This window comes from Diabrotica virgifera, chromosome 9, assembly GCF_917563875.1.
Source record: "Diabrotica virgifera virgifera chromosome 9, PGI_DIABVI_V3a".
Taxonomy (NCBI): Eukaryota; Metazoa; Arthropoda; class Insecta; order Coleoptera; family Chrysomelidae; genus Diabrotica; species Diabrotica virgifera.
In genome coordinates this window covers 37111859-37135732 of record NC_065451.1, presented here as the reverse complement: position 1 = coordinate 37135732, position 23874 = coordinate 37111859, and the positions used below count along the sequence as shown (strand labels likewise).

Below are 23874 nucleotides of genomic sequence, written 5' to 3'. Positions count from 1 at the left end.
TTAAAAGTGCGAATAAAAGTACAGAGCGTAGAAATAGAGGTCGCTTTGCCGAACTTGCACGGTCCCAATATCCATAACGGCCATTCTTAGTTTCGCAATAGTAGACTAAGCGCCGACTAAGCGTCTTTGGTCTGGTTATGCTAAACTAAGCGTTTGACCAGAATAACATGTTGTACCACTTAATGTACACATTATTTTGAAGTTTCGGTCAAAAAATGATAGAATTTTTTTAAAGTGAAAATGTTGTGTTTATGTATAATTAAATTGAAAAATACAAATAATCTATATAAAATCTCCATATATAAGGCATAAAATAGTTCTAAGAATAAAAAAACACGATTCACTTCAGACTGCTTCAAATAACCTAACGCTTTGTATAAAAACAATATACTGAAAATTCTACAAAATTTAATTCATATCGATTGTCAATGGTTGGGACTGCAAGTTATTAAAAAATAAATCTCATTTTACAATGTCTTAACATTGGCTGAGCCATAAAACAAGGTATCTATGTACCGCTATTTAGTACACTAACACTTCGAATAACAACAGAATTTTAACAATTCAACAAAATTCAATTTATGAATTGTCAATGGTCCCTACTGCAAGTTAATAGATAAATAAATATCATTTTACAACGACAACACAGTCTTGGGAATAAAAAAAGGTAAAATTAGAAGAAGAAAAAATGTAGAAAAATTTTACCGCTATGTATTTAGATATTTATACGCTTTTATACAAATAGCAACTTTTTGATTTTTTTAAATTTTCCCCTGTTTAAAAACTCTGTATACTCCAATTTTTTATTGATATAATTTTAACTGCATCGGAATTAACGCTATTGAATGGTAAAATAAATTTAGAGCAATAAAATGCAAAAAATATATTTAATGATAATTGAATTGATTATGTTGTAGCAATACACGTTTAATATATAAATTTAAAAAATACTACAGTAAAACCTGCCAATAACGGTCACTAAAAATGACAGAACTATTGGCCGATATAAAAAGGTGGCCGCTAATACCAGGTTTTGTAGTCCACAAATTTTGGTTTGGGGAATTTTGAAACTGGCCGGCCAGTTCAGGTGGCCGGTTTTGACAGGTGGCCGTTAACACAGGTTTTACTGTAGTTTATTTATTTAGTGATTGCAAGAGGCATATCGCAATACATATTTTGTTTTGCATTAATAGACCAAATGACATAAAAATGGTAGTTGTTCTAGTAATGTATAACAGCTAAACTTCCTAAAATATATTTAAAGCATAAGTAGACCAAGCGACATTTTATTTTTTTTTCTAGAATATGGTAGGTGCGATTACATTGAAACTCTGCAATCAAAAAGAGTTATAGGTGATCATTCTTCTGGTAAAATTTTGTGCAAATATGTTAATAAATGCATTTTTAAGAAACGAAAAACTTTGAAGCCATTTATCTCAAAACTATGTTTTGGCGCTTGGTCGAGTTATGCATAACGCCGTCCATATTTGTTTATTTTTAATAAAAACCTTTATTCTTCGCAACAATAACAAGTTTTTTGAAAAGAAATAAATATTACTTTGAAATACATGGTGATTCCATATAAGTTTGGGTGTGTGTACTAATTATTATAGGAAATTTTAACGCCCAAATAAGTAAAGAAAAGTGCTTCAGAGAGGTTGCAGGGGAAAACTCAATTCATAACACAACAAACAATCGTGGAGAAATATTATGTAATTTAGCAGCGGTATTACACATAGACAGAAGTAGCACGAGATATAAACACAAAGACATACACAAAATACATACAGGGTGAATTTTTAGTGCGGGATCGGTCGATAACTCCATTATGGTATAAAATATCGAGAAAAGTTATTTAGAAAAAATGTAGGCAATGATATTCTCCACGCTTGGAAAATATGTCCATTTCTACAGGGTGATCAGTAACTGCGTGGTATATCAAACATATAATTTTTTAAATGGGACACCCTATATATTTTTTCATATTTATATTCCCCTCATAATTCTTGTTCATAAAATATAGGGTTTTGCATTACTATACAGAGTATTTAACAAGTTATGACCATTTTTATTTCGAAATCACTATGAGATTAACACCCTGTATATAAAGAAGTAATTCGTAGACAATAATTTGTTTTATGTAATAAGATAAACAATATACTGTAGTTTTTAAATTAAGTCCAATTCACATCATCGACGAATATTTGTATACAGGGTGAACTACAAAACCAAATTACGATTTTCTCTATTTTTTTAAATGGATCACCATATATTTTATTTTTCAACATTATTGTCTTTAATATACTCTTTCATTTTTATATAGCATTCCCTATATCTAAACTGATTACTTTCCGAGATATTTTTAGTTTTCTTCAAATTTCGGAAATACATTCAATTTTTCTAATAGAAATAAGTTAGTATTGAGTGATAATTAAACAAAATTATTTTTATTAGATAAATAACTAACTCAAAATATAAACCATAGTAATATGCAGTGAATATACCAATAAATGTGATATTAAGAAATTATCATATTTCCCTAATATACAAGAATCGTAAAATTCCTACAAAAAAACTTTGTATTGTATATAATAATATAATAACAAGATTATTTTTATTTAATAAATAACTTACATGAAACATAAATCAAAACAATATACAACTGATGTAACATTAGTAGTACATTCATTTTTATAAGCACTTTTAAACTACAAAACAAAATTAGGATTTTCTCAATTTTTTTTTTAATAGATCACCCTATATTTTATTTTTTTTTTGAAATATTGTATTTATGATACTCTTTCATTTTTATATAGCATCTCCTATACCTAAACTTATTAGTTTCTGAGATATTTTTAGTTTTCTTCATTTTCCGGGAATACATTCAATTCTTATAAATATAAATAACTTAACAAATAAGTATTATGTAATAATATAATAAATATTTTCATTCAATAAATAACTAACAAAAAAATAATAAACCGTAACAAAATTTAATGAATGTACCAATTAATGTGATGTTAAGGATATAAGTCTAAAGTAAATATTGAAAATGACCACTTTCAACGTCTATGCAATTTTGTAACCGATATTCAAATGACCGAGCCACATTTCTAACATTTTTGTAAGTCAATATTATTAAAAGCTTTTATTCTATTTTTCATATCATCAAGCGTTGTTAGATGCTTTTGGTATACAAGGTTTTTTATATAGCCCCACTTGAAAAAAATCAATTTTGGAAGAACTGGAGCACCGTCGTATAAAAACCTCAACCGTCAAAAAATGTCGACCAATCACATAATCTCTTAACAATATCACCTTAAACATTTATAGATCACCTAGTTTGAGTGTTAACAAAGTAGGGATTTCTTGATGCATATTAATGAAATTTAATATGAAAATTATATTATTAATAACTGCGGGTCACAATCTGCAATTAGGAATGTGTTACTAAAAATGTCTTGGCTTAGAATGCTGTTGATATAATAATCTAAAAACTATTAAATTAGTTGTATATTGTTTTGATTTATGTTTTGTGTGAGTTGTTTATTAAATAAAAATAATCTTGTAATTTTATTATACACAAGATACCTATATTTTTTTGTAGGAATTGTATGATTCTTGTATATTAGGGAAATATGATAATTCCTTAATATCACATTTATTGATACATTCATTGCATATTGCCATGGTTTATATTTTGTGCTAGTTATTTATTGAATAAAAATAATTTTGTATAATTATCATTCAATACCAACTTATTTCTACTAGAAAAATTGAATGTATTCCCGAAAGTTGAAGAAAACTAAAAATATCTCCGAAAGTAATAAGTTTAGATATAGGGAATGCTATATAAAAATAAAAGAGTATAATAAATACAATATTTTTAAAAAATAAAATATATGGTGATCCATTTAAAAAAAATAGAGAAAATCGTAATTTGGTTTTGTAGTTCACCCTGTATACAAACATTCGTCAATGATTTCAATTGGACTTAATTTAAAAACTAGAATATATTGTTTATCTTACTACATAAAACAAATTATTGTCTATGAATTACTTCTTTATATACAGGGTGTTAATCTCATAGGGATTTCGAAATAAAAATGGTCATAACTTGTTAAATACTCTGTATAGTAATGCAAAACCCTATATTTTATGAACAAGAATTATGAGGGGAATATAAATATGAAAAAATATATAGGGTGTCCCATTTAAAAAATTATATGTTTGATATACCACGCTGTTATTGATCACCCTGTAGAAATGAACATATTTTCCAAGCGTGGAGAATATCATTGGCTACATTTTTTCTAAATATCTTTTTTCGATATTCTATACCGTAATGGAATTATCGACCGATCCCGCACTAAAAACTCACCCTGTATATGAGACCAGGAGGTCTGGAGAAGAACCAAATAGACCATGTACTGATTAAAAAGACACACAAACAATCAATAAATGACGTTAGATCTCACAGAGGGGCCAACATCAATTCGAAACATGCTAGTGATTGCAAAATGTAAAATAAAAACAACAAGAATGAAAGACGAAAAGCACAGGGAATATGAAACGTAGATAAAATCTAAGAAAACGTGATCTTTTTATTTCTGCATTGCTACAGTATCAGTTATTGCACTAACTTTATTACCCGTAAGAGATTATTTTTTAATATTTTCTGGAATTTCTGCAAAAGATTAACAATACAATCGCCATTCATCGTCAATATTTTGTGGTATGTCCCAATTATTGACATAATTCCCACAGGCATACGTATAAAATTATGTTAAAAAATATTTATTATCAGAATGTCATAAAAGTTCAGTAAATCTGATAATTATGTACAAATCGGCAACACTGTCTGGTACTACGCGAAAAATGACCGACGATCTGCGCAGTAATAGTGCGCGAACTTTTCCCGCCTTCTAGTGTGTCACTGCTGTTGCGTTTTCTATGCTGTGACTACGCAATCAGAACCAACCTCCGAAGCACCTGGTGCTCAGGGTTACTGCTAAGGTAAATACGTCATCTATAGTTTCGAGAGTTTTGGCAGTTAATTGATGCAAACAAATTACTCGACGGGTTTTGGGATTGCTGAACACTAATACGTCAATAGTGTGTATTTATTATTAATATCTAATGTGTTGCATTTGTATTTTCAAAGGAACTAACATTTGTGAAATTCTGTGAATTATCCACCTCGACAAATCGTATAGACATCTGTTTCTGGGTGCTTTGTTAAATGATATACCTCCCTCTGTTTCAGCTACTTCTCAGTGCCCTGTAATCCTGTACCTAAAACTCTTCATAGCCTTCGCCCTTCATAGATAAAATTTTAGTTAACTACTGATACCGAACACTCGTGGAACACCGGTCCGACTCCGATATCAACGGATTGTAGATACAATACTCAAAATAGGTACTCCCTCTGATACGATTGGTACGAAGTAATGAAAGTAACGATTTGCCTCTCTGTATAGTAATCGTTACTTTCGGTATTCGTAAGTAACGAGTACTTTGTAACGAAAAGTTACTTTTTCAACATCACTAACGCCCACGATATATGGCTACATCGTCCTGAGGTCGACCAAATATTCAGAAATACGTATTTACGGTTGCATTCCATCTTATATCTGGATGCCTCAGAAGTCAAACGGTGTAAGTCAATTCTCCCTAAAAATGACTTATTGAAGTTTAACACACATTATTATATACACTGTATATATACACTGTGTCCGTAAAGTATGGAACAAATTCTTTTTTAGCTAAACAGAGCATTTTAAGAAATAATCCTGAAACACGTCGATTTTTGATTTTAATTTACCGTATTTTAAAACAATATTCTAATATACAGGGTGAATTACTTTCGAGTAATGACGTCACCGTCATTTTTTTTAAATGGAACACCCCCATTTTGTCTCAATTTTCGGATTACTCTAGCTGAGCTGATTCCAAAAATGTATCACATGTTGATTCAAATTGGTACAGGGTGGACAAAAATACAATAGATTTGTGTGTGTTCATACAGTAACGCGTTAGTTAAATTAACAATATTTTCAAAAATACTTATTTTATGTTTGATATTTTAATTTTAATTAATTTTTTATATTGTTTAGTTGAATATTTTAATTTAATATCAAAAATTAATTAAACTTTAATAATATGAGCATACACAAAACTATTGTATTTTTGTCCACCCTGTACCAATTTGAATCAATATGTGATACATTTTTGGAATCAGCTCAGCTAGAGTAATCCGAAAATTGAGACAAAATGGGGGTGTTCCATTTAAAAAAAATGACGGTGACGTCATTACTGGAAAGTAATTCACCCTGTATATTAGAATATTATTTTAAAACACCGTAAATTAAAATCAAAAATCGACGTGTTTCAGGATTATTTCTTAAAATGCTCTGTTTAGCTAAAAAAGAATTTGTTCCATACTTTACGGACACAGTGTATAATAATATTATTATTTCCTTGTTTGTGTTTATGAATATGTTACCCATATTATGATAAATAAAGACGGTTTATTTGTTTTTAATAATTACTTATATTTCTGCAACTGCGTTCAGAAACATCTTAGTATCTCATTTTAAACACTTATTGACTTACACCGATTGGCTTCTGAGGCATCGATCTATTGTTTTTTCCTCTCTGCTAGATATGCCAATATATTTTTCATTCTTTACTATTCACTAGTATTAACCTTTACTAACTGCTACTAAACTATTAATTAACTGTAATCTTATTTTAATAAGGCTAAAATTGGAAGTAATGGGAATAAATTGTATTTTTAATGCAATAAAAATATATATTTTAATAAAAAAACTACACACTTGTTTTGAAATAAATATAAGCTTGTTTTTTAATGCTGGTCTAAATGAGCATAAACTCGTCTCAGTTTTTCTTTCTTTCCTTTGTTTTTGTGTTTGTTATATTGCTTCCAAGGTTTTTCTATAACAGCGGATGTGGATTCTCCCTCACTAAAAAATATACAATGAACCTTAATTATGAAATCATAATTAACCTTTAACTACGGGCTACGGTGTACACAGTACAACATGCGTGTTAAGTTGGTTGCCGTTTCTTAATAGTTATTTATGATATAAGTGTTAAAAGTACACGTTTAAGGCACGCATGTGAAAGGGCAATTGGAAAAAATAAAAGAAGACATCTCAAAAAACTAGAATCAGATGCAGACGAAGATGAATCAACAAAGACGACACCGCAGGGAACACGGACACAAAAAAAAGGAAATCAAAAAACAAATTAATAAAATAACAGAAGAAATGGTAAAAGCAGCAACTTGGAATATAAGAGGATCCTATCAGGAAGGAAAGCTGAAGCATTTAAGAAACGAAGTTAAGAAATGTAAGTTTGATCTAGTAGCTCTACAAGAGACAAAACAATTGGGGCAGGGTAGCCAGGAAATAGACGACTATATATTTTTCAATAGCGGAGGCACTAACAGACTGCTGGGTACAGGTTTTATAATAAGTAAAAAATTTAAAGAATTTGTTTCAGACTTTAAAGCAATTTCGGACAGGATGTGCACTCTCAGATTAAAAGGTAAATACCAAAAAATAACATTTGTTAATATACATGTACCCTCGGAGGAAAAAGGAATGGATATGAAAGAGCAATTTTATAGCAAATTAGATGAAGTATATGAGGCTATACCCAGGTATTATATGAAGATCATTCTAGGAGACGCTAATGCCAAAATAGGCAGAGAAGAAATATTAATGCCCACTATAGGCAAGCACAGTTTACATCCAGAGACTAACGAAAATGGATATTTCCTGGTAGATTTTGCCAAAGAAAAGGGACTTATAATAAAAAGTATGTACCACCAACGAAATGACATTTATAAGGGAACATGGAAATCTCCAGACGGCCGTACAGTCAACCAGATCGACCATGTTTTAATTGAGAAAAACGAAGAACACTGCATAACAAAGGTGAGAACATATAGAGGACCTGATATGGACTCAGACCACTATTTGGTCGGAATATGGATGAAACAATTAGTACCAACTCTTCTAAACAAAAAGAGATTAAAATACGAAAGAAACAAACCAATCAGATTACAGACAAAATGTGAGCAAACGTTGTATGGACAAATTATTAACAACAAATTAGAGAGCATAGTGGATGAAAGGAATGTAGAATGCATGTGGGGAACATTAAAAGATGTAATTAAAGAAGCAGCAAATATTTCCAGCACCAATGACAACACAAAGAAAAAACAAAAAGAATGGTTTGATGAAGAATGTGAACAATCATTGGAAGAACGGGCCAAGCTACGATTAAAAATGATAACTCAAGGAACAAGAGAAGCGCAGGAAAATTACACTAAACAAAGAAATAGAACAAAAAAATACTACGAGAAAAAAAAAGGAAACATTATGAAGCTAAACTGAAAAATATAGAGGAAAGCTACAAAAATAATCAAATAATGAACCTGTACCAAGGGATAAAAAATGAGAAACGAGGGCACCAACCGAAAACTGTACATTATAAAGACAAAAATGGAGAAATGATTATGGGTGAACCAGAGATATTAGAACGCTGGAAGCAGTACTTTGATGAGCTTCTAAATGGACCTGAAAAGTCAGACGATAATAACAAGGAAACAGAGGATCTAGTAAATGAAATACAAAATCAACAGGGTGAAGAGCAGGCTCTGACTATAAGCGAAATTCAGAATATCATCGATATTCTGAATAGCGACGGCATAACGGCTGAAATGATTAAATTTGGAGGAAATCAGTTAGTAGAGAAAATCCATAAACTAATTAATAATATATGGGAACAAGAAATACTACCTGAGGAATGGACAGAAGCAATACTGTGTCCTATTCACAAAAAAGGAAATATGGCTGATTGTCAGAATTATCGAGGCATAGCGCTGCTAAACAACGTATAAAATTTTGGCTATGCATATTAAAAACAGATTAACAACGAAGGTTGATAAAAGCATAGGAGAATATCAAAGTGGGTTCAGAAAGGGCAGAAGTACTGTGGATCAGGTCTTCACACTACGAGAAATACAGGCTGAAAGTTACGAATATAATAAAGACACCATGGTTCTTTTCATTGACTTTAAACAGGCTTTCGATCGAGTGAAAAGAAGCGAGTTATTCACAGCATTGCAAGACATGGACGTTTCTCCAAAGCTTATTAGAATTATAAAATTAACCCTCCAAAGAACAATGAATAAAGTCAGATAAACAATACTATAACAGAAAGCTTTGAGGTCAAACAAGGAGTGCGGCAGGGTGATCCATTATCGTCTATAATGTTTAGCATATTACTAGAAAAGGTTATACAGGAAGCAAACATTAATAGAACAGGTCTGATCTACCACAAAAAACATCAGTGCTTGGCATTCGCAGACGATTTGGTAATCTTGGCTAGGAGCAAAATAGAATTTATAGAAACAGTCATGAAACTCGAGGAGAGGGCAGCAACCAAAGGATTGTATATAAATGAAGCAAAAACAAAGTATATGGAATGGACAAATAAGCAATTCGTTCGGGGGCAATACATAACAATGACAACAGCGAAGGGAACACAGTATAAATTCGAAGAAGTTGAGAGATTTGAGTACTTAGGAACTGTATTCACAAGAGATCCTAACTGTGAAGAAGAAATACAAAAGAGAATTATGTCGGGCAACCGCGCTATATTTGCTCTTAATGGGTTGTTAAGAAGTAAAAATATATCACGAAGAGCAAAACTAAGAACTTACAAGACCGTAATAAGGCCGATAGTAACGTATGCTTCTGAAACATGGGTCACAACAAAAAAACATCAAGAGTTGTTATTAGTTTGGGAGAGGAAAATACTGCGCAAAATCTTCGGTGGGAAAAACTTAAATGGACAATGGGTAAGAAGAACAAATAAGGAACTAACTGAGCTCTATCAAGATCCTAACATACTAGCAGTAATTAAGGCGCAAAGACTTAGATGGTTGAGCCATGTGCAGAGGATGATTCCATCTAGAATTCCCAGAATGGTACTATCTAGTGCATTGGCAGGAAAAAGACGAAGAGGAAGACCGAGGTCACGATGGAGTAATGGAGTTAGAGAAGATATGAGAAGAATTAACGTAAGAAACTGGGAAAGAAAAGCGACTGACAAAAGGGAGTGGAAAAGAATAGTACATCAAGCCATGGGCCTACTAGGCTCGTAGTGCTTACATATTATTATTATTATAATTTTTTTTTGACCTTTGGATTTTCACTTCGGAAATCGTTATCAAAATAAAAAAGGGGATGTTGTAACCAAAATTGTGGCTTACTGAAAACAAAAATAGTAAACTGCATTAAAATCAAGCGAACAAGTACTGGACAGGGTGGAGAAACTCTTATATTATTCCAGGGAAAAAAGATTTTTCTCGTGACAGTCACCCGGCCAGCACACGACAGTTAGTTTAAGTAGTGGACTGTATCCATAGGTCGCTGGTTTAATCCGGCTCGAAGGACCAAATGGACAATTCGATGTAAATATCAGGATCGAATTGTTTTCTAATGCCCTTTTGTCCGATTCTTCTCGGTCGACGATGGTAATTGATAATTACACTATAGTTGTTGGTGAGGTAGACTGCGACTCAAAATAGTCCCTATGGCTAATTTATAATTTCATCAAGATATAACGAGGGTTTAGTGTCAAACAACGTTATCTACATTTTTTGTGAAATTGAGATATATCTATAATCGAGTTCACCGTTTTCGACTTTATTTAGTAACAAAAACCTGTATCTCTATCTGCAGCAGATTACAAAATACATTAAACGTTAACTACAAATTGTGAAAAAAATGTTCATGTCAAAAACGTCTAAGAGGTGATAACGTTATTTCACAGTGAATTTCGTGATACATCAAAAACAGTTATCGACTGTTAACGTTTATTGACACTAATATTTTAAGCTGTAATTGTAGACAGCGTTATTATTATAATTCGTATTTGTTTGAAAAACGTCATTTTGATACTGGATAGCTAAATACATTTGTTTATTTTCGATATTGTTCAATTCTACCATCTGATTACTCATTACATGATTACATGATTACAATAATCTGATTACTCATTACATTTTTTAGTTTTACCGAAGTTAAAAGAAAACATATATGTTATTTTCTTATTGCCGGTTACGTATATATTTGTCGTAATTATTTAATATTTTGATTTTGTCAGTGTTTAACAGAAAAATGTCCAGTCGTAGCACAAAACTTTGTATGACACGAAGCACTAGCGGATCGTGGATCTTCTGAGGTAGCCTCTTGCCTTACAAATACAATGAAAAGTGAAGTTACTGGGAAAGACTTCGCTTTTATGTCTGAAAGTTGTTCGGGCCAAAATGTTTCTGTTTGCTGTTGAAACACTAAATATTTCAAAAATCGACCAGTTATTTTTTGAGCCCGGATATTCCCAAATGGAACGTGATATGGGTCCATGCCTACATCGAAAACGCGAGTAAAGGCTTGGAAATTTATGATCTATCGGGATGGTATAATGTACAGTGATTAAAATGGCTTTAAAGAAATCAAAATACGAAGTAGTTGAAATAGATCAGGAAGAGATTTTGAATTTTAAAGAACTTCAAATTCAAATGATTAAAAATAAAAAAACTGACATTAAAGGAAATGTTGTCAAATGGTTGAACATAGTTTGGCTACAATATACATATTATAAAAGAAGACACTGCACACAGTTATTTCAAATATAATTTTAAATCAGACGACTTTACGAAATTAAAAATACAGAGAAGGCAATTTCGAACATTTTCAATTAACAAACTTGTGCCAAGAAGAAAATATGACAAACTGTTAACGATTAATAATAAAAAGTTAAAAGGTTTAGTAGAACTCTGTGAGCAAAAATTAAAGACCAATATCACTTCTTTTACTAGAATCTACAAGGAAGGGGTGATGATCATAATGAAAATGTTTCAGAAGATAAAGACGTTGAAAGATGGTACCTATAAGTATTTAGACATTTCATAAATTTAGTATTTGTATGTTATTATAAAAATAAAGTTTCTTATTTAAATACACTTATAACATTTTTTATAATATAGGGTTAGTGCTGCATTGGATATCCCGAAAATTTTGAAAATATCAGCGAATTTAAGTTAAAGGATATCCTGAAAAAAAGGGGAAATTACAGTTAAATTTTCTCAACATTTTAGGGAAATTACATTTTCACCCAGTAGAACTAACCCTGTAGTAAAACTATTATTATCAGGTGCGACGTTAACGGTTACAAAAAATATATATCGGTAATATCAAAAAGCGTTATCAGGTCATTATTAGAAAAAAATTATATTTTTTTCTCTGTAGAATAACAATAACCTGTAATAATTTTTACCATATGTCAAAGAAACCATAATAATACTATATAAATTTACAGATTTCTATTTTAATGTATTTTGCCTCCGTAATCACAAATTTGTTGGCCGATATTACGTTTTAAAACAGTTTTTCGCATTTTCTGCCACTTTATGTTTTTGTAGTTAACGTTGTTTGATACTAAACCCTCGATAATAATCATCTATAACTTGCGTGATAACAAGAACAATGAACTTACAGTTTAATCAAGCTATTGAAAAACTTAGGAAGTTCAAATGGAAACACCACGATTTGGCAACTCATTTAGGTTGCAAAAGGTTCACTGGACTCTAATAATTAAAATATTACTCGATATGTTTTCCCAATGTTTCAATTATACACGGTGAAACTATAAAAAGTTTAGGAAGTTAAGAATAATGTGAGATTACAAATTAAGGGATTAATTTGAGATTGAACAATGGACGTCTATAAAAAGAAGCTATATGTTTCCTGTAGACGATTTTTTTGGACTTCTTAGTTCTTTTGGCATCATAATCCTGAATGGGTTTTTGTCTGCCTGGCTGTGTCCTTCTATTCAGATCTCTTCTGCCCTTCTCCTCAGTTGTCTTACATTCTTGTTTATACTCCGCAATAGAACAGTAACCCAGAAAAAGATGGAAGGATGATGTTGAAGCCGATTTATCTAGGATGCAGCGTAGAGTCACGCCTGTAAAGCCAGTCAAGAAGAAGAAGAAGCAATAGAACTGATTTGAGAAAGGATCATACTCTCTTCATCTTGAGCCATACTTCAATATGCATTTGTGAAAAGAATTGAAATCTAGCAAATAAGAAGGATGGAAGGTAATTATTAAATTGAGGAATTTACCATAAGATGTTCTTATAGAAATAAAAGTTTTTCAGCAGTCTTGAAATTCTAGAAAATTGAAGAAAACATATCTTATTTACAAACCTTTGAGTTTTTCCTGTTTGTATTTTACTAATTCCCTTTGCATGGGCAGTTTGAACAGTCGATTTGAAAAATTCCTTATCTATATCTTTCGTTATGGTACGATACGGCTGAAAATAAATAGGCACACTTTTAATAAATGGAATTGACAAATAATAGTATATTATGCAACGAGCATTTAATGATGGTCATTATGAAGCGAGTATGAACGATACGAAACGAGCCGCCGAGCTTCGTAATAATTAAATGCAAGTTGTATACACGATTTTTTCTATGATCATTCAAAACAAAAAATATATTCAAATTTATATTAATTTTGACATTTTCAAGATTTAATTTTTAAATTTAGACCAGGGCGCATCTGTAAAAATATTAGTACATTTGGTCGTTGAGAGGTGACTAAAATTTTTTTGCAGAAATTGCTTGAAAATAATTTAAATAATAATATTTGAGTTATCCTCCCTCTCAAAAAGGTCCGGAACATCCGAGAAAAGTTGTACTGACATAAAAGTTGCATAATTAAATTTCCTACAATATAGAATTAGTTATAGATTTAAAAAACAATCACCCTTCTTGCAAAATAGCAATAATTGCGAAAAAACCATACAAAAACAAGTATTCGCATTTTACGTTTTTCAACCATTTACGCTATAGGTAGGACCTTCATATTTCACCCAGAAAAACTTTATGATACAGTAAAACAGTACTCTAAATTTCATTAAGATAAAATTTTGAAATCCAGCTTTCGCAAAAAAAATTCATTTTTTCAAAATGTTACAGGACTGAAAATAAAGCAGATCGCAAGTTGAAATTTTTTTGCGTATAGAAATGTACTGTACCTTTCATTTGCAATTTGCAAAATTAAAATCGATTAATTACCACGGCGTCAGGAATTTTTTTAAATAAACATTAATTATTGGTGCTACGCGCAGGACAGCGGATAGTTTGCTCTGATTGGGCATTCCAATGACCTTTGATAATGATTGATACATTTTAATTTTTATTACATTTCGATATAAATAAATAAATTTGTTTATTGCAAAATAAAAACACATATTCTATCTTTTGAAATAACACTTTTTTAGCAAAAACTTTCTTTGTTCATATATTTTAACTTAGAGAATAAAAGTTTATTATTTTTAAACATATGCAATTGTTGAAACAATATTTCACAAACAATAATAAAATTAGTTTGATTTTTGTGGAATTAAAATATTAAAATACAACAAAATATAGAGTAAGAAAATAATAAATAATATTAGATAAAGATTGGAAAAAATTTTGGTGGAAATCAACTTGTGTGAATCGAACACCGCTGTCCTGCGCGTAACCAAAAATTAATGTTTATTTAAAAAATTTCCTGACGCCGTGGTAATTAATCGATTTTAATTTTGCAAATTGCAAATGAAAGGTACAGTACACTTCTATAAGCAAAAAAATCAACTTGCTATCTGCTTTATTTTCAGTCCTGCAACATTAAAAAAAAAGAATGTGTGTGTACTTTGTACGCACGTAAGAAGTTATACTTATAACAGAATAAAACACACACAAACACATTAAAAAATGCCACAAATGATTTCTGAACAATAATTGTTCGAAAAATTTTAATTAAATACGTATTTTCTTAAAAAAAAAATTATATAATAATATATTTACAATCATAAAATGTATAAAAAAAAAATAAAAGTTTGTATTGGGGTTTGAACCCACGTACATTGTGTTTAAATTCCAGCACCTTTAGATATCGGCTACGGGGGACATATGCATCTTACTGGAAGATAGAGCAACTGAACAACTTCCGAATTTAACCACATTAGTTTGATGTCTACGGAATTCAAATATTACAACACAACAAAACAGAGCAAGAAAACAATATAAGATGAATATTTTTAGAAATTTTGTTGGTTAGGTAGGTTTATTTCACATACATACTAGGTAGGTTTATTTTACATTTTCCAAATAGGTTATGTAATTTTTTATTGCGATACTGAAACATTTACAATTATTATTACGTACCTGTTGCTTTTAAAAACTATTTAAAAAGTCACTACAATTATAAACTTTTTGAAGTTATACTTCTTTACCGGCGATAGAGGGTGATTTTTTTATATGTTAAAACCTATCAGCCCGGCGCATGTAAAATGACATGTCAAAAATTATCCGACATGGCAGCTGTGGTTTGAAGGTAAAGGTAAAGGTAAACAAATGTATAATATATTAGTTTTATTGTTGTGAGGACAGAAACAAAAAAGTTTATAATATTGTAGTGACTTTTAAATAGTTTTTAAAAGCAACAGGTACGTAATAATTGTTAATGTATCATGGGTATAAACCTACCTATTTGATCTGCCAAAATACATAGTATGTAATACTTTTATTTATATAATTTGATTACCATCAAAATTTCTATCAATATTCACCTAATATATTGTTTTTTTACTCTATGTTTTGTTGTATTTTTTCAATTCTAAATCATTTCAATTCAAAATTAAAATAATTTGATCAATTTTCAAAATATCAAAATATCACAAGTTTAATCCGTTTAGTTAGTCGATCTTCGTAAATAATGACACATAGTGTCCGTGGCTAAGCGGAGAAGGCGAATGAATTCCAATACCAACCGCTCTTATCAGCGCTGGTTCGAGTCCCAATAGAAACTTTCTTTTTTGTTTTTTTTAATACATTTTATGATTGTAAGTATATTTATTATATAATTGTATTTTCAGAAAATACGTATTTAGTTAAAAAAATTTTCGACAATTAATGTTCAGACATCATTTGTGGCTTGTTTAATGTGTTTGTGTGTGTTTTATTCTTTTATTATTTTAATTTTTGGCACTGTTCTAATAAAAATGTTTGAGAAGTAGTAAGTATAAATTAGTTTAATATTTAAACAAAATATAAATAAAAAGTATATTAATTTCGTTTAAATCATATAATAGAAGTATAACTTCTTACGTGCGTACAAAGTACACACACACATTCTTTTTTTGTTTCTGTCCTCACAACAATAAAACTAATATATTATACAACATTTGTTTACCTCCATATTGAACAATTATTATTGACAGATCATTTCAACACCCAATCAGAGCCCGTATAATGACTAATACCATACTGTCGGTGTGCGCATGCGCGCAGATTAATAATAAATAATCACCCTCAATCGCGCCTAAAGAAGTATAACTTCAAAAATGAATTTTTTTTGCGAAAGTTGGATTGCAAAATTTATTTTGCAAAATCTATTAAACCGATCTTAAGGAAATTTACAGTGTTGTTTTACTATGTCATAAAGTTTTTCTGGATAAAATATGAAGGTCCTAGGTGTAGCGTGAATGGTTGAAAAACGTAAAATGCGAATACTTTTCTGGGTGACTATTTTTTAATTTTTTAACCAATTCTGTTGTAGGATATTTAATTACGCAACTTTTATGTCAGTACAACTTTTCTCAAAAATGAATAGTTTTAAAGTTATAATCAAAAAACCAATAAAAAAATCGAATATTTCCTTCATATTTTGACATTTTGATTATTTAAACAATGTTCCGGACCATTTTGAGTGGGAGGATAACTCAAATATTATTTGAGTTATTTTCAAGCAATTTCTGCAAAAAAATTTGAGTCACCTCTCAACGTCCATCTCAAAACAGATGCGCCCTGGACTAATTAGTCAGTTTGTTTACATATTGAGAACTGTCTAAGCGAATGTCATATCGCGATTCTATTGGTTAAATATCTGTATCGTAATGAAAATCTGTATCATAATGTAGTTCATTAGGATACAGGTAGTGAAATCATAATTGATATATTAAAGTATGGGAATAGAAAAATGTAATAATATAACATTATCGTTAACAATATAATCAACAACATGATCAATAATATAACAATATACATTATCATTAGTAACAAATAGAAAACAAGGGAAAATAATAAATGTATTAAAAACTCGATGTACAGCTGCGGCCATTGAATAGTTCACACTGGGAAATAATCAGAAATGAACATTCTTTAAATTTCCTCGTGTATGTAACTACAATAATTGAGGGGGTTAAAAGTAAAAGGATATAAGTGCACTTTTCTAAAAATATGCTCGAAGTATAGATTCCCGTACTTAAATGTTATTATAACTTGGTGGTAAAAGGATCCAGGCATATTTCGCCCTACAGTCGCCATTAAATTTATTTTAGTGAAAACAATTGCATTTTGCATTGGTAGTAAACGGGTTTAAATGCACTTGAACCGTTCTACTACAAAACTATTTTTAGTGTTCTGTAAAAACAAGTACTAGTAAACGGGTTTAAGGGTGCTTGAATCATTTTACCACAAAACTATTTTTAGTATTCTGCAAGAACGCCATGTTAATAATACAGGATTAATTTTATGTAAATAAATATTAGATTTGTACAGAATTTTGAAGAGTAATTATGCAAAAGTATTATGCAACCAGTTGTAATTATACTGTGGATAACAGCTGGGATAAAAATGATTAGTAATAGTTAGAATCTGCACTTGAACCGTTTTACCAGTAACATTTATCAACACCATGTACCGATCCAAGTACATTTTTTTAATTAATGAAAAAAGGAAGGATATAGTAAGAGTACCCTTATATTTATATCATTTTATAGAACAATGCAGGTAACTAGACCTATTTTAGTTTAATGAATTCTAGAATTTATAAAACTCAAACAAATTTGAAGCTGATTATCTCAGAACTATCAAAACTGCACTTAAACCCTTTTACGTCTGGCCCCCTCAATTATTAGTTAATAATAAATAAACAAACCTTCATTTGAACAGGCAATTTAGTATTATCTTTTTCTGGCCATATCTGGTATTCTTTACTATTAACTGTTGGAGGAGCGTAATTGTATAGTAGCTTTCCGTTAACGTAATCCTTAAGAATATATCTTGCAGCTCTAGAATTATCGGGCTGCCCATTAGCTGTCATAAATCCTCGGTTATCTAAAAGTGTTATATTATCGACAAATAATAATAGAACAATAAAGTGCATAGCGATGGCTTAGTGTGAAAACCTCGTATCTCATTTTACAAAAAATTTTACATGAGTGTCTTTAAACTGAATTTCTGCATACTCTAACCCAAAATATATATGAAAAATGTATGTGTAATGATCTAAATGTACTCAGAATCAAAGATATGCAAAGTTTTTTTTGAAGTTAGAGTATGCAGAAATTCAGTAAGATATATTTATAAAAAATCTCTAAAAACGGCTACATCACAAAATATTTTCGGAATAATAATTCCATCATCAGTGATTATTACATATATGTGTAAAAACTCTTTAGATATTATAAAGTTTTAAATTGTTTACATTATAGTATTAAAATAGATGTGATGTTTAACAATATTCCTGGATTTAACTTCAGGCATCACAGGACTCTACACACGCGGGTTGCCGTGTCCAAATGATAGAACTTTATATCACCGACTTCAAGTAGCAATTTTTAATGAATAATAACTTTTGTATAATCTCTGCAGCACTGCCCGGTGTAATTGCGGGGTGGATCAAGTAGCTCTGTGGTTACCATTACCAGAGCCAGTCCCAAACCCGGATAAAATATGGAGGGTGAATGGCAAGGTTAGCAACCTATCAATAATAAAAACGAATATTGCTCAGAGAAACAAAGTGAAGCCTCGGAACCGGATTGATAATATAAAGACGACTGCGACAAGAAATAAGGAGAAGGGAAAAAGATCTAACATCCAGATGATAATTACTACGTGGAACATCAGATCGCTCAACACAAGAGAGCAATAAATAACCCAAGTCTCAATTAACTCAAACTATATCTCCATCTTGCAGAGGTTATAAAATAAAGTACTGCAAACTATTGTTGATGCTCCCTACTACATCAGTAACGAAATCATTTAGTATGATATCCTTTTAGAATCCATCAAAGAGGCCATACATAGTTTTACTGTCAACTATAGTGAAAAAGTGTCATCATTATCAATGGTGCTACAGCCCTATGCAAAAGCCTCGACCTTCCCAAGTCTATTACTCCAGTCAGTCCTATCCATTGCCAACCGTTGCCAGTTTTTGCGCCTATTTGACCCCCATCCTCATCTACACCATCCTTCCATCTGAGTTTTGGCCTACCCCTATTTCTACTTCCCACAGGTCGTGACATAAGGATTCTTCTAGGAGGGTTGTTATGCTGTGATCTTGCTAGATGTCCTGCCCATCTTAGTCTTCCTATTCTTATAAGAGATACTACGTCTTTACAACCAAATATATATTTATATCTGTGGTATACCTCGTAGTTGTACCTCCTCCTCCAAACACCATTTTCACAGATGTCACCGAATATTCCTCTCAGGATCCTTCGTTCAAATATAAGCAGAAGGTTTTCATCTGCCTTGGAGATGGTCCATGTCTTCGATCCATATGTCAACACTGGTTGTATAAGGGTTTTGTATATGGTGAAAAAGTGTCAGCGCACCCAAATTGGATAGCCACCCAACTAAACGTGCGCGATGCCAATAAAATCCGTAGGCTAAAACGTCTACTGCAATGCGACCTATCTACATCATACAGAGGAAAATGTTTATAAATTCACACAAACAATGTTTAACTTAAGTTTGGATATATTTAAGAGAGATTATTCATAGGAATGATACTCTACATGTCGACGCTGTCAAGCCAAAACGGCATAAACGACATTAACTTGATTTTTCAGGAAACACAAAAAACTGATTATTTTTATTTTTACCAATTCTGCTTATCTGCACAGTGATTCAAAAAAATTGGTGATTTTTTTTCAAATTTTAATATTTTAATATTTAAACCACTAATGTGGCTGAAAATACTGTCTGAAATAAATTAAAAACTATAAAATGGCGCTTATGTCCAATCAAGATATAACATTGGTGAATATGCCAAACTTACCTCTGGCGTTTGTGTCGATCGCATCGTTGTAAGGTTAGTCAATATGGCGCTTAAAAGGGATATATGCCATTAATGAAAAAAGAAACGAAAATCAAAAATTGTCGTTTATGCCAACAAGAAAAATGATGAAATTACGAAGATTTTTGATAGGGTTTATTTTTTATTAATCAAAAATACATTCTAAGTTAAAAACAAAACCTTAAATTCTTTAAACATGTTTTGGTGCTAGGATGAAATACTTAAAAGTAAATATGAAATACTTAAAAGTGGATATCTAATAATAAGTAGTGGATTCTAATTCATAATCACTGTCAATATTTGGTTCAACATCCGTATTGATTTGATTGCTTGTATCTTCCTTATTTTGATCACTACTTATACCGGCATCCAAACCATTATCTGCTGCTAAGTTGAAACATGATGTGAGATCGTGACTAAATATTTCTTCTTCTACTGCAACGTCTGGTGGTTCCTCAAAGATGATAATGTCATTGCTAAAAGCTTCTGCAATATTGGCATTATAACTGTCATAAACCTCTAAGGGAAATATAGGGGGATTATTGTCAGTCAGTATATCATTTTGTACTGATTCGGTATATGTTTTATTTTAATTTAGTAAGGCCATTATTTTTTTACTTCTGCTATTCATGTGCAACAAAAAAATGGCATAAACGCCAAAAATCGATCGTCATTTTTAGCTATATAAAATTGATTTGAACTCTATGCTGTAATACAAAATGAATTGTTCATCACACTAGTACAAAGTTACAATAAAATATTTTAAAATAAACTTTTTATTTGCGCAATTTTTAAATAAGAAACCTGCATAAGAATACCATTGAGGAATGGCACTTATGTCAACCACATATGCCTCATAGTTTTTAAAGAAATTCAGTGTGTTTACGCTTCAAAAATCAATACAAATTGAAAATATTGCAAAGGTAGATAATACCATGTTACTTATCCATAAAAATTGTAAAAATACATACCTTTACTATTATTACTGGACCGAAATGTACACAATGATAATCTTACGGGCATTGGCGATTATGTCGATCGGTGTTCACGTCGGTGTTCACGTGCGTGACTAGACTGGCGTTTATAAAAATTTTAAACCTATATTACACCTATTTCACTTTTTCTGCGGTTATTCCGCGTTGACTGTCTGGTGCGGAAATTAAAATCCTATTTTTTAGTGCAGCTAACTAAAAAGTGGTCATTTTGGCGTTTATGCCGTTTTGGCTTGGCAGCGTCGATGTCTTCAGCCTCATTATCAGAAAAAAGTTTATTGCCTAATATTCAGATTGCCGATCTCTCTAGGAGTTAATGAAAAAAATATGTTGCATATAAATCATGTATATGAATAAAAAAATGAAATTGTTCAATAATATTGTACTTACATGCATATGAATTCAATAGTTCCTCTGCAGTAGGATCTCTATCAGGATTCTCTCCCTCCATGGGCTTGGGAATCATAATTTTATACTTATCTTCTATGACATGTCTTGGTATAAGACTGCTAAGTAAGTTGATAGGAGGCACATGATCTCTCATTTGGTCTATAGGTAAAATTCCATTTAAAATCATTTCTGCCTTTGAAAAGACAAAACTAGGCATCACTAAACCAGGACAATCACACAGCAAAAGGTCTTTATCTGAAATAAAAATTGTAATAGTTTTCACATCAATATAAAGGAATGCATTATATTAAAAATGAATAAATATTTTCAATTTCGTTGCAACCCGAAACCGCAGTCGCATTATATTTCTAGTTCAATCAGACTACAGCAATAATCTCTACCGGTTTCGGTGCTTCTTAGCCTCTCATATAAACATAATTTAAAACATGTACCAAAGAAAAAAAAGTTTTGTTTGGCTTTCATTTGGCCCGTAAAGACGATTAAAAATTTAAATTATACCAGCCAGCTCAAAACGCGTCGTGACGTCACGGGGTTATATGTTTACATTTTGCACCAACAAAGTAAACAAAATTATATATTCTTGTTCTCATGATCATTTTTCAGTGCGTCACAGTTTTTCGATTTCTCTCTAATGCATTAAGTTTGATGAGACGGAAAAAGCGGTAGCTCCGTGATCAGTGATGTGGGAGAGAGGGGATGCGGCATACCGTGAAGTAGATGGGCTCGGTTTCACTCGCAAAAATGCTCCATCCAATATGGCGGAACAACTCTTTGGTAGTATATTCTGCTCTATATAAATATGTAATTATAAAATTATATTATATTATATAAATATATAAATAATTAATAATTTTAATAACTAATTAGTAACATATTTCATATATAACGTATAAAAACCTGCCCGTCGCCATATTGGATGTAGCACTAAAGTGTCAAATCAAGTGGTCCCATTTAGTAAATACAAAATCATCCCTTCTCTCCCATATCACTGTCCGTGATTAAACACAAAAATAATGCAGCATTACAATGGTTATATACATAAGATGTCTATTCCTAACCTACGTTTGATTCGTTGATATTTAGAATGCGCGTTTTTTCTAGCCAATCAAATACACGTATTACGAACATTTGACGAAAACTTCGTCCATTTTGGCCAATTTTTAGAAGTGTCAAAGAGTCAAGTGACGGTTATTATTCAGGTCAGTATTTTGTGTACCTATCATTTTGAAATTTCGAATTCGACTTCCCTTGTGTTTCACAACGTTTTTGTGCATTATTTTGTGTTTTGGTTTAGAATTTAGTTCGTTAAAAGTTAGTTTTGTATTTTGGTTTAGAATTTAATTCGTTAGAAGTTAGTTTATACTCCAGGTTATTATGCAAGAAAAATATCCATAGTAAGGAGACGTAACTCATAGCTGAAGAACCTTAGGAACTGGTTTGGATGTAATAACAATGAATTATTTAGAGCCGCGGTTTCAGAAATAAAGATCGCTCTGATGATTACCAACTTTTGAAGCGGTGACAGCACCTAGAGAAGAAGATAAAAATACAGTTTATGGATAGTTTTGTGTCATTTTTGAATGTTTCCATATTTATAAATTTAATTAACAATATTGTTTACTTTTTAATTTTATTCCCCTTTATAAAAAATACCTACATGTTAACATATTGTGTAAAAATAAAATCTACTAAATTACTAATTAGTTTAATTCCACAAGCTTTTCACCTATGGCGAAGTACGATTCTGGCATCTGTCAGATTCGTCAATAATTACATGAAGTAAGTCTCGACACACCCAATACAGTATATGACGTCATAATTAATAACGCACTGAAAAATGATCATGAGAACAAGAATATAATTTTAAATTAGACATTATAAACGTCAGTAGAAAATACAGTTATGTGACGTCACAAGTGTTTTTGATCGTTTGAACTATTCATAGAAAACTTGTACTTTTACAAAATGGTTTTATTTTCCATAGTAAACCTTCTTTCCTTTCCTTCAAAAACTGTATCAAACTCCAATCTCAACAAACTGGTATATACTATTACAATGACATACGATAAATGTCATTAGAATATAAATATTTTTCTCTTATTCCGCGACGATGAGCAGGACAAATACCCAAGTAGGTGGAGGCCAATAAACTAAAGAAGGAGAAGAAGAATATACCTAAATACAGGGTGTCCCGAAAATATTGGTCATAAATTATACCATAGATTCTGGGGT

At 31.0% G+C, this 23874-nt stretch overlaps 2 protein-coding genes across 2 annotated transcripts in view; one reads left to right on the top strand and one right to left on the bottom strand.

The window, feature by feature from the left end:
* LOC114340562 (proton-coupled amino acid transporter-like protein CG1139) overlaps nucleotides 1-23874 on the top strand; it is a 212350-nt gene that overhangs the window by 203 nt on the left and 188273 nt on the right. The gene's annotated exons all lie outside the window — the stretch shown is intronic.
* Nucleotides 6789-23874, bottom strand: part of LOC114340560 (large subunit GTPase 1 homolog) — a 33529-nt gene continuing 16443 nt past the window's right edge. Inside the window, exons 5-8 of the mRNA XM_028291315.2 lie at nucleotides 21622-21876; nucleotides 18095-18273; nucleotides 13309-13415; nucleotides 6789-6986 (exon numbers count right to left, since the gene is read on the bottom strand). Of these exons, the coding sequence (XP_028147116.1) occupies nucleotides 6869-6986; nucleotides 13309-13415; nucleotides 18095-18273; nucleotides 21622-21876 (659 nt within the window). The 3' untranslated portion in view covers nucleotides 6789-6868. The remainder of the gene's footprint in view (nucleotides 6987-13308; nucleotides 13416-18094; nucleotides 18274-21621; nucleotides 21877-23874) is intronic.